Consider the following 16005-nt stretch of genomic DNA (forward strand, 5'->3'; position numbering starts at 1 on the left):
ACACATGACACATAGCTGGGGCCCACAGGGAGGGGTGCGCGCGTGCGTGTGTGTGTGTGTGTGTAAAGAAGGTAGACATTTGACACCCAGTCTGAGGTGCCAACTCAGAGTTCAGTGAGGTTGTCATTGAAGCCCAGTTGAAGAAACAGGTACAGATCTGAGACATCTCTCCCGGGGAGGAGAGGGAAGAGTAGACTGGGTTTGCTCGGAGCTGACAGCCTCTTTACAAACCCCAGTGGCTCACAGTCCTGTTTTGTGGGCATTACCCGAGGTCCCCCAGCAAGCTGAGGGCATCTGTTAGGGAGCGGGGATTTCAGAGGGAAGCCAGTGAGTGAAGAAAGAACTCCCAAGTATAGCCCACCTTCTCTCTCTCCCCTCTCTCCCTCTTCTCCTTCCCTCTCTGCAAGAGAGGTTTGTGTGCGGCTCCAGGGGAGTAAGTGAATGGTTGGCAGACGAGGGCACCCGGTGCGAAGGATGGTTCCCGGCATCCTTCTTGCCCCCTCCCGCAGAAACCCGAACCTGTTGCTCTCCAGGATAAATCGGGGCCTGACTCAGGCCCCAGCCAGCCGGTCACAGTCAGCCTGACCCAGGCGCAGGCTGGTGACTCAGCCCTCAATATAGCCCATGAGCCTAGGCCCAGCCATCAGCGCTGGAACAGGCCGTGCACAATGCCGCTGCTGAGGCCTGCCAAGTGGGGCCCCCCCTCCCTGAGGAGGGCCGACGTGCTCCTCCCCTCTGAGTCAGGCAGGGGCACAGAGAGGGGCTTACAGGGGGTTTCATCAGCTGAGTATTTGGGGCAGAGCTGGCTGGGGCCAGAGGCCTTTTATAACCCCCTGACTCACCACCCACTGACCTGTCTCAAGAGACCAGGTTGCTGGCCATTCACCTGGCCCTGCCTTTCCCATCAAGGGGCACTGCTTGTCAGTTACTGGCTTTGGCCATAGTTTAACCTGGGCTGAGCAGAATCTAAGTGACCGGGTCCAGCGGGCCATGTTTGAAAATCTGGTTTCTCTGGAGTCAGGGACGTTTCCAGAGTCACCTATGAGGATACCTGATAGGCCAAGTTCATAGCTGGCACTTCGATCAATCAGTGATACTGACCGTAGCCCTGACTCACGTGCCGGGGACACTCTGGTAGGGTAGAAAAATCTATAGGCCTCTTCAGTTCTGGCTCTGCCACCTTGGGCAGGTAATATGGAATGCTTTTGGCCTTCCATTTTCTAATCTATAAAATAGAGTTAATAGTACCCTCATAGGAGATTTTTTGTGTGAAGATGAGGAGAGAGAACAGGTGAGGTGATTAACACAGTGTCTAGCAGCTAATAGGTGACCAGAAAAGAGCAAGTTTGCTTCCTGCGCTAGTACCTGGTAGACCACAAGGTTTCTAGTGAGCAAGCCCTTCCTCACAGCTGTCCCCATTCCCTGCAGAGTCCATTGCCAGGCTCACTACACAGTTCTCCTCTTCCCTTCCCTGTGTCTTAACACTGCACCTTCTAGAACTGGAACTTCTGATCATTGGAACCGCCCAGGAGCGGCAGGTGGTGGCCCGGGGAGAGCAAGCAGAGGGGGCTGTTGTGCAGAAAGGGAGCAGCTGTCCAGAGCTCAGCAGCAGGGAGATGGAGAACCCCTGGGTTTGGTTCTAGCTGTACCTCGACCTGGATGCCTGCCTCGCAGTGGCTTGTGAGAGACACCCCTGTAGAATTCAAACTAGCTCAGGTGACTGTTTCACATTCAACATGAGAGCCCTCTTTATTCGGGCAACAGTTATCAACAAGACCAGGAGGCACAAAGCCCCAAATGATGAAGACAGCTTTCTAAAATGAGCAAAACGGCTGGGGGGAGAAAGCAGGCCCACTTTCCTGCCCATTGCTCAGGCTCTAGGCTCAGGCCTGGGAAGGACTAGATAAAGTCCTAACTGGAGGCGGACTGCCTACCAGATCGTGACTTCCATCTTGGCTTCTAGTTACAAGTTAAATCAGCGATCCTCTCTGGTAGGTAATCTTCCAGTCCTTTCTACCACATATGTTCTCCTGCCAACTGGTGGTCAGAGTAAAGTGGATAAAAAACAGGGTTCCCCTACACTCAACAGCAAGGGGCCAGTGGTACCAGAAGGATTGTGAAGGAATTTCTTCAGTTTAGGTTACAGCTGAGCACACACAACCTAATGTCGCTGAGGGCAGTTCCCTAATTCTAGTGTGCATTCTAATCAACTGAGGATCTCGTTAGAATGCAGATTCTGTGTCAGTAGGTTTGATGTGGGGCCTGAGATTCTGCCCAACAAACTAACAATGCTGATGCTGCTGGTCTGTGGACCACACCTGGAATAGTAGGGGGCTGGGCCACCCCAAATCAGCACCACCTTCAAAGAGGAGTCCTTTACAGGGAGCAAAGGAATGTGTGGCACTGTCCTCAATCTGCCTAAGTGCAGCTCTGTTTACAGTGACTGGTCATGATTTTAGCACTGGCCCCAGGGCCCCCTGAGGAAAAGGCTGAGTAAGAAGTGAATTCATTTAATGCTTAGCAGTGCCCAGTACAGCACACACTCTATAGGTACACATTACTTTGGATATTTGGGTGAATGGAACAAACTCCTTTGGCATCAGGTAGAAAAGAGGCAGAGGAGGGTTCCAGTAAACCAGCAGTCATGGCGCCATTTTGTCCACTGTGGTTTATGAATACACTTGAGGGCTCTCCTATGGAAACATTCATACGGAACAACCAATCACAAAGGGTTCCATAGAAACAAAGGTAAACAAGGACACTCATAAATTACCTTATTGTTCTGCCTATCTCCACTTTGATCCCCTTTCCATCTTGTTCCCTGCTCTGAATTCCAAGAGACTGACCTTAGGTCACCTGGGCATCACTGTTCTCTGGGATCACCCAATGAGAGGTGCCAACAGAAAACTGACTGGTGGGGGGAGAGGGTGTCAGGCTCTGACAAGGGCCGTACCCCTCTGTGGGTCTGGGGCCCCTTTCCAGGCCTTTACCCTCCCCGCCGCCCCTCTCTCCTTCAGGTCTGCAGTGGGAGACACTGTTGGTGGTGTCTGGGGACCTCACTATTCCTTGCTGGTTCTCTAACTCTGCCTGTGTACAGAGTCCCTTCATTTAAACATTCTTCAAGTTAAGGCTCTTGAGCGTGCCACCTGTTCACTGCCGGATTCTGCATGATAAGTCCTCGCTGAGACCCAGTCCCACGAGGACTAAGCCACGAAGGCTCATACGCAGATCTTCTCAGGGCACTCTTCTCACAGCAGATGAGTGTGGGCACGGAGCTAAGGGCAAGTCACCTGGCCCCCCTCACACACTGTCCAGCTCATTCCATTTCTCTGTGCTCGGATGAGCTGCTGGAGGTAGGGTTTATATGTGCAGACCGATGCATCTGCGATTCGGCTGGAACACAAGGAGCCACCCTCATCTCTGAGGTCATCTGTAGGGTGAGAAACCATATTCAGGAGCCCAATCCATATGGGAGGCACCCCATTAACGGGGACCCGCTGTTTGGGTCGTGAGGTGTTTCGCAAATAAAAAGCCACAAAGTCTCATGTAATTAGGTTGATATTTAATTACACGGAACCCAGGTTCTTATACAAGGCAGGAGACGGCAGCCAGCAGCTCCCCATAACCTTTCCAGCCTGGGTGACTGAGGCTAAGGAGATGGGGACACACGGGACACATGGGAGGGGAGGGGACTCTGGCACAGTGTGAGGGTAGTGGCCCCTGGGGATCTGCCCCCTCGGCTGGCCCAGCTCTGCCATCACTCCATGAGGCAGAACTCTGGCTCCTGCGGTCGCATGTTGGGTAACACATACAGAGCCACAGCTGCGATAGCCAAGAACACGATAGGCTTCCACATCCCAAACATGTTCTGTGGGGACCAAAGACAAATGGTGAGTGCCCAGCCTTCTGAACCCTTCCCTAAGCCAGAGAGTCCCCTGCCTAGTGGCGCTGGAGAGACATCGGGAACCTCCTGGTCTGGCTCTCTCTCGCTTCCCGGGTGACGGCTGAACAGTGTGGTCCCAGTCCCAGAACAATGCTACGCGTGTCACCTGAGGTGACTTCGTGTCTTCACGTCCCACGGAATGAGGAGAGGACCCGCTCGTAGGCGTAGAAGCGAGCTCAGGAGCCAGACTTCAAAGAGCATCCAGATGGTGGCAGTGAGAAAGAATCAAGTGCCATGGCAAGAAAAAGAGGGTAAATCGGGCCCTTTGGGGAAAGCAGCGATGCCTCATTGGCTTTATGCAGGCAAAATGAACTCAGTCGGAACGATAAGACTTGGGGGTGGGGGGTTAGGGAGTAAAGAATACACTGTGGAGTGTACGCAAATAGGAGGTTCTTAGGCAGCCCCGACCTTTTGCAGAGAACGCTGTTGGTTTGAGGAAACTCAAGGAAGCCAGTCACTGGCCCTGGAAGGCAAATGCCAGGGTCCTTAACACAGCCCCGGTCACCAGCGTGTTGACTGACTTCCTGAGCATGTGCCCGTGCGCTGAGGCTTCTGGACTCCGAGGACCATAGCAAATCCTGCTGATTCATGGGACAACAAAGCATCATTTAGGGAACATGAAATCCTGGGCAAGAAAATACATACTTAGCGAAATAGTTCCTGTTTTTATTACCTTTTCTTACTATATTACTTGAAAGAATTTGGGTTTTGAGTTATAAGCTATGGTGTGAGAAGATATGGTGTTTTAGGTAAGAACAGAGGATAGCCCATTGATCCAAGGAATGCATTTGCTCAGAGAATAATGGATCTAAGAAGAGGATTTTAAGTCAATTATAAAGAGCAAAGATCTCCTACATTTGTAGAAAAAGTTACTAAAAAGAACTGAAAAAATGAAATGGAAAGTGAAACAATGCTGGAAGTGGGTATACAGAGTAATTTATGTAAGAAAATAACTGGAGGAGCGCCTGGGTGGCTCAGCTGGTGAGGCATCCAACTTAGGCTCAGGTCATGATCTCACTGTGGGTTCGAGAGCCCCATATCGGGCTCTGTGCTGACAGCTCAGAGCGTGGAACCTGCTTTGGATCCTGTGTCTTCTCTCTCTGGCCCTCCCCTGCATGCTCTCACACTCTCTCTCTCTCTCTCTCAAAAACAAACATTAAAAAAATTTTTTTTTAAAGAAAATAACTGGAAAGGAAAAATATTTACATGCTCAAATGCTTATTTACTAATGTACACTGCTAAAAACGTCAGTCTGGGGGTGCCTGGGTGGCTCAGTCAGTTAAGTGTCCTACGTTGACTCGGGTCATGATCTCACAGCCCCGCATTGGGCGCTCTGCTCTCTGCACAGAAGCCCGCTTCAGATGCTCTGTCCCTCTCTCTCTCTGCCCCTGCCCCACTTGCATGCTCTTTCTTTCTCTCAAAAATAAATAAAAACATTAAAAAATAAAAATAAATAAAAACGTCAGTCTGATGTTCTCGAAGGACAGAGCTGGAACCATAAACGTGAACTGGTACCCTTTACACCAGTCAGAGGCAAGTTCCAGACCGGCTGAGTGGAGGGCTGGTAAGTCGTGTCAGGCTTTCCTTTCAAGGCTGCGTTACGAAGTTGACAGATCAGACAAATGGTTTTGGACTTTATCGATAAGTCTGACAGATTTTCCATGATCTTGGAGAGAAGAGGAGGAAATAAGAGTAGGGTGCCCACACGGTTTGCTGTGTGACCCATTGTTAAGTGACCAAGGAGCTAGATAAAAGAGAGCCTGGATAGACACCACTCANAACTGAGCCACCCAGGCGCCCCTCGGCCCTCATCTTTAATGTGTGTGAACACGTGGAGGCAGGCTGGTCACCCCTGAGGAGGGTGTGGAGCTGGCAGGGAAAGGGAGAATTTGAAACTACAGGGTCAAGATTAAATAAAAAAAAGAAAAAACAGGGGCACCTGGGTGGCTCAGTTGGTTGAACATGACTCTTGATTTTTGGGCTCAGGTCATGACCTCAACGTGGTGAGATTAAGTTCCATGCTGGGCATAGAACCTGCTTAAGATTTTCTCCCCCCCCCCGCCCCCCCGTCTCTCCCTCTCTCCCTCTGCCTCTTTCCTGCCCTCACATGTGCATGCGCATTCTCTCTGTCTCAAAAAACAAAACCAAAAAAACCAAAAACTTCACAGATTACATCAGTGGACTATACCTAATAGGAACGAAGAAGAAAAAGTTCTGCCTCAGATACAAAAAATCAACTACAGGTAGAGAATGGCAGGAGGATACTTAGCATATGCAACATGGCAAAGGAGCTTTGTAAACAACATGCACAGGAAGTCGACAAGGTTTGATACTAGTTGTCAAGAGAGCTAATGCAATTGGAAGCTGTGTGAAGACGAGTGTGAGGGCTTTCTAATTACTGCTCACAATGAGGAGAGATGGTAAGAGGGGGAGAGCGGGACTGGAATTTTATCGTTGCTACTATCAGTCCTTAGAATCCAATTCACAACTCGCTGGCTGTATTACTTGACCTCTCTATGCCTTAGTTTCATTACATATAAAATAATAAAAGCTACCTCGTTGGGCTGTTGCAAAGATTAAATGAGTTAATGTATGTAAGGTAATTAGAACGGTGCCTGGACCAGAGCATGTATGATGGTAAAGCGTGTGTTCTTCTTAAATGATTTCTGTGGTGTTTTATCATTTATGAAATGCTTTCATAAACATGAACTCAGGTGATCCTCACATTAGGAAGGCAGAGGTTTCACTATCCTTTGCTTGTAGTTGAAGAAATTAACATTCTGATTATACATTTTGCCTCCTGGGACTAAGTGGTAAGAGGCAGAGGCAGACCTGGCCAGGGGCTCTGACTGCCCATCCACCACACTTTCCACAGAACTACACTCAGTTCCTGGATGGAGAGCTGCAGAGTGAGGCACAGCCAGGCTCCCCACGAACACCCCGACCCTGGACCCCCTTCCGCTCACTCTGCCTGAGCCCTGCTGAGGAGGAGAAAGGCTACGGCTGAGGCTTTGGGTCTCCTCCCCGAGGGACTGAGAAATCTGGATGTGGACAGAGGGAGAACAGGCATAGGGAGAGACCCTGTCACTAAAGGAGAGAGTAACTGGCGTGCCTTAAAGAAGAGAAAGGAGAAAGGAAAAAGAGTAGAAAACCTAAGGGGAAAAGGAAGGAGAAAAGTGCTACCGACGTACGTTTCAGCTGCTCACGTATGTTTCAGCTGCTCCCCCAACTTCTGCATTAAACCAGCTCCACTCCATTTACAGGAGTGAGGGGAGGGGGCAGTGACGGGGGAGAGGGGAGGGGAGCAGGAGAAAGGAACCAGAACAGACCAGGAGAGAACAACTGATGGGTTCTAAAGACAGGTGGAACCCTAGGGCTATACCTTGGGCCCCAAGACCACACTCTGTCTCCTAAATTTGGTATCCTGTTGACAGACTAGATTACAGGGATCGCGGCCAAGTGGAAGGTGCCCAGAATATGTCAGCCTTGGTGCCCTGAGAATACTCGCACCTCATTCTTTTCGCCAGTACCACTTTCTCTCCAAAAAGCCTGGCTTGGGAAGCCAATTACAATAGAATCTGGCCCCTAAAAGGGATGAAGAGAGAACTATAAAACATTTCCTGGCATTCTTGTTCTGATTTTTCTGAAGACCAGAAGTCCCAAACCAGACAGCTTCTCGGTAGAAAGTACATGATAGGGTAGAGGGTTCTGTTCTGTGTTCACCAAGTGTGAAGGACAAATTGAGGCTGCCCTCCTCCAAATGCCCCTCAGCAGGGGGTTAGGATTAGGGTTGGGTTGGTCACAGCTCTCTAGAATTCCTCTCTCACCCAATGGGGGAGGCAGCAATTCCTTAATTTGCCGTCCTGGGTGGTGACAGCAGTGAGAGCTTGACTCTGGGGCAAAACAAAGACAAAGAGCACTCGGGTCAGCCTTGCAGACAGACATCAGCTCATCAGAAGTTGTCAGGCATTTTTGAAAGTGGCAATAGCGCTGGAATCACCCAAAGTTTTCCCAGCCAGGAAACAGAAAGTCAAACCACGTCAGCAGTATGCATTGCCACTCGCTGGGTGTTAGGAAGACATGCCCGTGCTTAGAGATGCTGCGGGCTTTGCAGTAGCCCAAGGAGAAGCCAGGGCGCAAACCCAGCCCTGAGTATCCTGTTGTCATATGGCTAAAGCAAGAAGCAAGCGAGCAAGAGAAAAAGGAAAGAGGAGAGGCCAGGGCAATCTGCACCCCCCGTCTACCCCTCAGAAGGAGAGGACTCGATACCAGTACCTGTATTAGGACGACGTCTCGGCCCACCAGCACCAGAGCAAAGCCGATATGACCACCAGGCCTACAAGAGGCAAGGAGAAGATGGGGGGCTCGGGGGCAGGGGATGGCTGCAACATATCAAATGAGAAGGAAGCACGAGGAGAGGCCAGGAGGTGAGGGGTGGTATAAAAAGACATAAACATATGAATCCAACGGATAATGAAGATGAGAAAACAAAGGGAAAAGAGAAAGAGATCAAGAGGTTAAACAGGCAGTGAGGGCAGCCGCATCTCTTCTCTGCGCCCGGGCCTGGTTCTTCCCACTGGCAGCCTGCGGAAGATGCAAACCTGAATGGGTTAAGCAGCTGCTGAGGTCCAAATCAGGCGGTGGGGCCAGGGTCCTGGCTCCTCATACCCCTCTCACATCTTGGCAAGCAGGGGTTATCTGCCCTAGACCTTCTTGCAGGTCAGTAACTCTGGAAAAGTGAAGCTCCGAGAGTAAAGCGGGGCTCTCCAGATGAGGAGGACGTATACTTCTCCTAGGTCACTCAGGGAAGAGCCAGTCTCCTGTCAGGCCACCTGTCCCTTTGTGAGGCTGCACGTTCTGGCTGCTCTCCACCAAGTCTCAACGTTCTGGGCTCTGGTCCCTATGACCCTCTAGGAGTCTAATGCTGTTGTTGGGAGACAAAATGCACGAAAACAGGCTAACAATGGAAGAGTGTTAGTTCTTTGCAACAGTCTTCCAGAGAGAAAGTGAATTTGCAGGTAGTAACACACATGCCATTAGATCTGCCTGCAAAAGATGCAGGACCTGCAAGGCAGAGGGATACCTCCATATGTAGACCCGAGGAATGTGCTCGACTTTGAAGTACAAGAATCTGGTTTGGCGTTTAGAGATGTGGCACCCAAGACAAGAAAATCTAGGAGGCTCTGACCCATCATGTGGTAGAATACGATGAATTCAAAGACACAGAACACTGGAGAAGAGAATGTGGTCGCTCCTACTTTTTACATCCTAAGTGACGGTCCTCTGGCATGCAGAGAACTGCATGCTGGATCCTCAGCCAGTGCTGCAGACTGAGCTACCAGAAAATTCCAGGTAGCCTTAGACCTGACTGGGGATATCCCACCACAAGAGACTTATTTTCTTCCCCTGCATTTAGAGAGAGAGAAAGAGCCTGTAGTGTAAACCGAGGACTTATTCAGGAAGTAGTCACTCTTCAAGGAATCAGAGCCCCCAGTTAACCTCAACCAGGGCAGGAATTCAGCTGGTACATACCTGTACAAATGTACCAGTAGTTACTTTGTACAGTTGGTAAGCTACTCAGGAAACTCCCATCCCAACCGCTCAAGATCTAGCGTGTAAAGGGTTAGGGCTCCAGCTGCTCTTCCTCAGACTGGTCAATGCCCCTGCTGTATGGACTGAAACATTCAACTACTTCTGACCACCCCCAGCTCCCTTCCTCATACCCTGTGATATACAGAGCCCACAAGCAACACCAGCCTCCCCACATCCCTAACAGCAACAACAAAGGCCAACCTAATAGGGCACCTTGGGGAAGCAGGACAGAGCGACACGCTGACAAATAGCCTGAACACCGCACACTGTGTCCTCAGTGCAGCGCCAGTTGAGGGCTGAAGAGCCCTCCTGATGTGAGGAACAAGAGCTACCACATAAATGAAAGGAGGTCAGGCTGCAGTGACCCCACCCTGGTTCCCAGAACAGGGATTTCCGGGACACAGGTCCACAGCAAATGGGTCTCAGGCCGCCGATTCCCGCAGAGAGGCCATCTCCGCCACTGCCGGGCTCCGTCCCCACTCTCCCCCAGCGCCACGCCTCAGGGCGTGCGGCCTCTCCTCCTGCGGGAGTCCGTCCTCCGTCCTCCGGCTGGGTCACCCTCCACACCAGCGCCCTGGAGCCCGGGAGCCCACTTCCCACTTGATCCAGTCTTGGACTGCGGTTACCTTTTTGCTCTCAGAAAGCTTGAGGGGGTTGTTTCCCTCCGAAGCTTCAGGGCAAGCGCCGTCACGCACGCCTTTGTCGTCTTCCGCCTTGCCCTCCTGCTCCTGGGACTCTTCAGAAGGCCCCTCTTTATCTTCTGCGGACTTCATCTCTGCAGGGCCTGATGCCTCAGAAGCTTCGTCCTCCCGGGACTTGTGCTTCGTCTCCTCTCTGATTTCCTTCTTTCCCTTCTCCGTTTCCTCCTTGGTTACACTATCTAAATTCGTGTGGCTGGCCTTGTAGTACAGCACCACCTCCGGACTCTGCGGGGTGGAGGCAGGGCGGGATGGGGGCTGCGGTCACCTGCGAAGATGACTACCTTCATGACCAAGCTGGGCTATCTCAAGAGCACTCCGCTTCCCAGCATGGCACGGTGGGCAGGCAGCCCCGCGTTCCGGTACTGGGTCTCTCCCCGCGCACAGTGTGGGGGGCAGTCACGCCCGGCCTTGGGGCCCACGCAGCCATCTGGCCACTGGCCATTTCAGACGGCTATCAGAGGGACATTCCTGAGCTCCGCACCTCAACTGCTACTTCCTACCCCTGCGGGGCGACTGCGACTCCTATTTTGCCCAATCCTCTCTCACTTATTTACAACTGCTCTGAATAAATTCCTCTCTCTCTTCACCCATTTGGTCCCACTCTTCTGCACGTAACCGAGGAAAAGGGGCCCCAGGAAACTGGGCTGAGCTCCCTGGAGCAGTCGTCCATCCTCCATCCTCCGGGTGATGGGCCTCTGGGGCTGTGCCTCCGGGTAGAAGCAGTCTGTATTCCACTCCCCTTAAAAAACCTCACTGGAAAAGGGAGAGCCCAACTGCCACCAACAGGGAACTACTCTTAACACATCAGAGAGACCAGCAGCTTCTCTACAAATACCTCACCTGGCTGAAATGGTGGTGGAGACGATTCTTCTTCCCCAGATCTCTGCTTATCTGCACTAAGGTTATCACTCACCTTCCCGTTCTCATAGCTGTATTCAGAGCCGTCCAGGCTTGGTCTGGTCACCTTTTTATTTTGAACCCCGTTGGCGTTTTTGTTCATATTCTTATTGCCATTTTCCCCCTTGCCGTCTGTGGTGACAGAGGACTTCTCCTTGAGCTGGCGCAGCTCCTCCTGGCAGCACTGCAGCTGCCCCTCCAGCTGCTCCTGCACAGCCAGAAGCCGCCCCTGCTCGTCCATGCTGGCCTGGTACTGCAGCTGCAGCTCCCGCAGCTTGGCCTGCAGCTCTTTGATCTGCGAGGGGCGGAGCGCCAGTCACCCACAGCCCCGCCCACTCTGCGGGCCGGGGCCCTGCCTGGGCCTCCGACGCTGCCCTGCTAAGGCCCATGGGGAAGCAGACAGGAGAGGACGCACTAAGCTGCGCAATGCGAGCCTCTAAAGCGGTTCCACAAATGGTTTCTCTTTAACTGAGGCCCTGATGAGTTACCTCTAACGTCATCAAAAAAGGATTTAAATTATGTTTTTACTGTGACCTGTCTGGGAAATAGCTACAGGCCTAGCCCTTCTGAGCCTCAAGGCTTTATTATTGACACCTGCTTCACTCAAGCAATTCTCTGATAGGTACAGCTGCCCAAAAACTGTGTTGTCTACTGCTGGGAGTATACATGGACTCCAGGACCTTGCCCTGGAATCAGAGGCAAATTCCAGCCCTGCTCCCTAATCTCTGGCTTTGTCTTTCCCGACTTCTGGCATCACAGGCTCCTTGGTAGGAGCCAATGCTAAGCAGCCTAGGCCCACATGTGGCTTGCTCTCCGAACTCTCCCACGCACACAAGGCGAGCGCCGCTGGGCTGTGGACGGCTCTAGGGCAGAAATGCTGCCTTCTGTCCCAACCCTCATGGATGCAGGGCACCCTTCCTGGCATTAAAAGAGATCCAAGAGGAAGCACGGCTTTGCCCTCGAGGTGCTCACATTCCAGTTGAAGAGACAAGACAAATACACTCAAAAATAACTCAAGGTGAAAAAAAATGCAACTCTATAGAAGTGCTCTGGGACCCAGCAAAGGAGAAGCGTGGCAAAAGGAAAAAAAGTTATTCGGAGATTCCTGGTGATGAGTAAATCCCAGGACAGTGAGCACCTGAGGAACACCCATCAGTGACGCGGGGGACTGCCCAGCCTCCTGGGACTCAGTCCTTGCTCCGTTCCTCTGACCAAGAAGAGTGAGCAGTGAGCTCCTGGCAATCTTTCCTCAGCCTCTCCAAAATGGCTGTGACCTACGACCTCCTCTGACTCTAGGGGCTCCTAGAAGAAACCTTGCCTCCCAGATAGCCGTTACCTCGTTCTTGTCATTTGAGGAGGCAACAGGCTTCTCGAGGCTTTCCATGCACTCCTTGAATTCCTTTTCACAGGCATCCAGCTCTCCCTTCAGCTCTTTCTGTTGTTCCAGCAGCTTCTTCATCCGCTCTTGCAGCTGGTCGTGTTCCCCCTGGCTGAGCTGGTACATGGCCTGCACTCCCTGCAGCTTGATCAACACCTTGGCGACCACCTCCTCACAGTGCTGTGGAGGGTGGGGGAGTAATGTCTGCACCCTGGCAAGCACTGGCCCTCCGCCCGCTCTCTTTGCTAGGCCCTTTCTCAGGCACAGGATAATGGCCACAAGGATCCGAAGCTGCCCTGGGGCGAATTCCATATTTCTTCCCATAAAGCACCAGCACTGTGATGGGAGCATACCCGTATCAGACAGACGGAGTGCCTCATTCATCTCCAGTGAGTTGCCCAGCGCACCTCCGACCCCGCTGCCCACCTCACTTCTTGCACCCTTCCCCGCTGACCTATCTCCTAATAAGACAAGAGCCTTCCACCCCTGTCTGACCTCTCATCTGGCTACTTTTACCTCTATGTCTTCAGGCTCAGCAGGCTCATCGTCAGCGCTGCTGCCGTAACTCTTGTAATAGGTGTCCGAGCTACTGCTGCTCCCGTAACTCTTCTTGTAGGTGACGCTGCTGCTGCTGCTGCAATTCCTGCCACAGGTCTCGTGGGTACTGGTGCTGCTCTCATAGCTCTTGAGAAAGCTCTCATCACTGGCCTGGGTGCTGCCGTAACTCTTGTGATAGCTCTCACTGTCATCGACGCTGCTACTATAGCTCTTACGATAGCTCTCGTTGCTGGCGGCTATGCTGCCGTAGGACTTCTTGTAGGACTCAAGGCTCATTTTTATGCAAGGGGACTGCACTTGGAGCAGCTGCATTTCTTCCAGGCAGAGCTGCAAGTCCGCCTGCAGCCTCTTCCGCTCCTCGAGGAGCCTGCCCTGCTCCTGCTGCAGTAGCTCCTGCTCGGTCTCAGTGCCCTTGTACAGCACCTGCAGAGCCTGTATCTGGGTGATGATCATCTTGGACTGCCAGGAGTGGGTGGGGAGACATCATCATTACTCCAGACCCTGCTGTCCTTCTAGCTGCGCCCCTCCTGGGGCAGACGTCTGAGAACACACTTCAGAGACCTGCACACCCACACTTGTCTCCCCACAGCCTAAGTCTGCGATAGCCCACGGCTCCTGGCAGGTGTCAGTTTCTTGCTCCTTGGGGGAAAGTCCTCCCAGGCCAGCTACTCTGGGATTTCCAGGCTCCTGTCTCTGCTAGTTTCAAAACTGTGGTTTCCAAACTCTCCCTGCAGCTGAGTGGGTATCAGGAACACTCAGGCTCCCTACCCTACCCTCTTCTCAGTCAGGATATACCCATTATCCTGATCTTGGGGCTCAATCCCCTCCCCTGCCCCCACTTCTAAAATCAGCCCTGGCCTTGAATTGAGCCTACAAAGAATTAATTCCTCCCTCAGAAGATGTGGACCTGGAATTAAGGTCTCACTACAGGTCCCTGCACCTCCTGCCCCAATTCTGAATCTGGCCTCTGGGTGTGTTTCCCAGGCCCTCTGGGCCTGGCTTCTTGGCTGCAAATGCTCAGGCTGAGATCTGATCAGTTAAGGAAATATTTTATACCTGGTTCCTGGTCTCTGTGTTTTCCAGGCCGAAATCTGATGCCTCTAGAAATCTGACCAAATCTCAGTTGGGACTTCTGCAATTCCCTTGGTCTCCAGATCTGGGCTAATATTTGGATGAACAAATCTACCCTAAATTGAAACTGTCTACCTGCTCTTCCTTGCCCACCCTGAGACCTCAGACCAAATGCATCTCTTAATCCTGAATAGACTTATGTGGAAATCTCCACCAGTGCAAGCAATCTCAGAGGCATGACCCCTTCCTGGCGCTTGAGATGCAAGGATTCTTTAGTCTGACCCCCCTTGACGTGGCTGTTACTGCTACCAAAGTTCTAATGAAGACAGTGTGGCCTGTAGCAAAAATGCCACATGCTAGGAATTCTTCCCTCAGAAATGAATGGCTCCAGATGTGTCTCATGTAGAATACGAACATAGGTTTTGGTCACTGAAAAGTGTACCACTCAATTATCAACTACCTTATAAGAAAAGGATGACACGCTTAGAGTCAGTCCCACGGAATCCAGACACTCAACTGATACTATAAATCTGGAAGATGATATGTTGAAGGGGCTGCATCAAATTATCAGACACTTAGATTCCCGGGTCACCCGGTTCTCCGTGTTCACAGAGCTTCCATTGGGCATGTATCTGACTGAGGTCCTCAGGCCATAGCTAAAACCACAGCTTAATGAGCCTATGGGTGGTCATGGCTGAAGAAGGGCAGGGCCTCAGTCTCACCCTTACTCCTGGCTGAAGAGGCCTTCCTAACTCTGACCCTTCCACGAAACCCTCTTCCCTACCGTGCTATTGTCCCCGGAACTGTCCCCCTGCCTCTTCTTCTGGTTACCTTGTTAGGACCGCACTTGGAGGACTTAGACGATTTGGAATTCTCGGGATTCCCCAACACTTCCTGGAAACGAGCCTCTTTGAAAAGATGCAGCTCTTCATGCAGGTATGACTGTTCTTTGAGCACGCGTTCTTGATTCTGTACCAGTATTTTCTGCTCTTCCTGCATACCTTGGTAGAGCACCTGTAGCTCACACAGGTCTTGTAACTTTGTGAGTAGCTCCTGACTCTGTGAGGTGGAGTGGGAAGGAAGCGGGCAGGAACTGTGGGGGCCACATGGGAAGACCCAGGCCTCCTTCCTGCTGGGGACCCCTCCCTTGGGAGTCTCTGGGTTGGCTCTGAGCAGCCATCTGGGACGGGGTCGGGGTGAGGGGGTGGTTTTTCTATGGAGATCTGCCGGCTGAGTAGTCACGATCTCCTAGGTCTGTAGGTATTCTGTAGTTTACAGGGTGCACTCGGAGTACATTTTCTCCAGATGGACTAAAAATCTAAATAGAAAGCTGGATGGATTTCAGGGTACAGTACGTATTTTAAGATTTAAAACCCTAATCAGCTACAGTGAACTTTTTGGTTTGAAGAGATCGGTGCCAAAGGAAGGAGTGGCTGATTCAGAAAAGAGAAGGTCCGGTCCCCACCCTGTTATTTTTCCCAAGTACAGTCACACCTGGGATGCTTCTCAGAGCAGCCTCTCCATGGCGAGCAGCCGTTCCCTGGCTGGGGTTACCTTCTGGAAGAGGCCAGCTTTGGGGAGCGGGAACGTGAGCCTGTGCAGCTCCTCCTGCAGCTGGCCCTGCTCCTCCTGCATCCTCCTCTGCTCCTCCAGGAGCTCGCACTGCTCCACCTGCAGCTGGCCCACCTCCTTCTGGCTGGCCTGGTACTGCTCCTGCAGTCCTGTCAGTCTGGACAGCAGGGTGTCACACTGTGGGGGGGGGGCGGGTGTGGACGGTGGTTGGTTACGCAGAGGCACTTCTCAGCGCTGTCTGTGCCCTCCTGCCTCTAGTGGCTTGCCAGGGGCTCCCTCCCTGCTCAGTCCCC

At 52.0% G+C, this 16005-nt stretch overlaps 1 protein-coding gene across 4 annotated transcripts in view; it reads right to left on the reverse strand.

Annotated features, from left to right (window-relative positions):
• Nucleotides 1–3672: 3672 nt before the first annotated feature.
• Nucleotides 3673–16005, reverse strand: part of CCDC136 (coiled-coil domain containing 136) — a 26768-nt gene continuing 14435 nt past the window's right edge. Inside the window, exons 11-17 of one of the 4 annotated variants that reach the window (XM_077770761.1) lie at nt 15695–15889; nt 14972–15199; nt 13028–13528; nt 12470–12691; nt 11150–11428; nt 10162–10461; nt 3673–3868 (exon numbers count right to left, since the gene is read on the reverse strand). In XM_077770761.1, the coding sequence (XP_077626887.1) occupies nt 3758–3868; nt 10162–10461; nt 11150–11428; nt 12470–12691; nt 13028–13528; nt 14972–15199; nt 15695–15889 (1836 nt within the window). In that variant the 3' untranslated portion in view covers nt 3673–3757. The other 3 variants (XM_077770762.1, XM_077770763.1, XM_077770764.1) reach the window with 3 other exon arrangements.

Source organism: Crocuta crocuta, unplaced genomic scaffold, assembly GCF_008692635.1.
Source record: "Crocuta crocuta isolate KB4526 unplaced genomic scaffold, BGI_CrCroc_1.0 scaffold266, whole genome shotgun sequence".
In the NCBI taxonomy this organism is placed as follows: domain Eukaryota; kingdom Metazoa; phylum Chordata; class Mammalia; order Carnivora; family Hyaenidae; genus Crocuta; species Crocuta crocuta.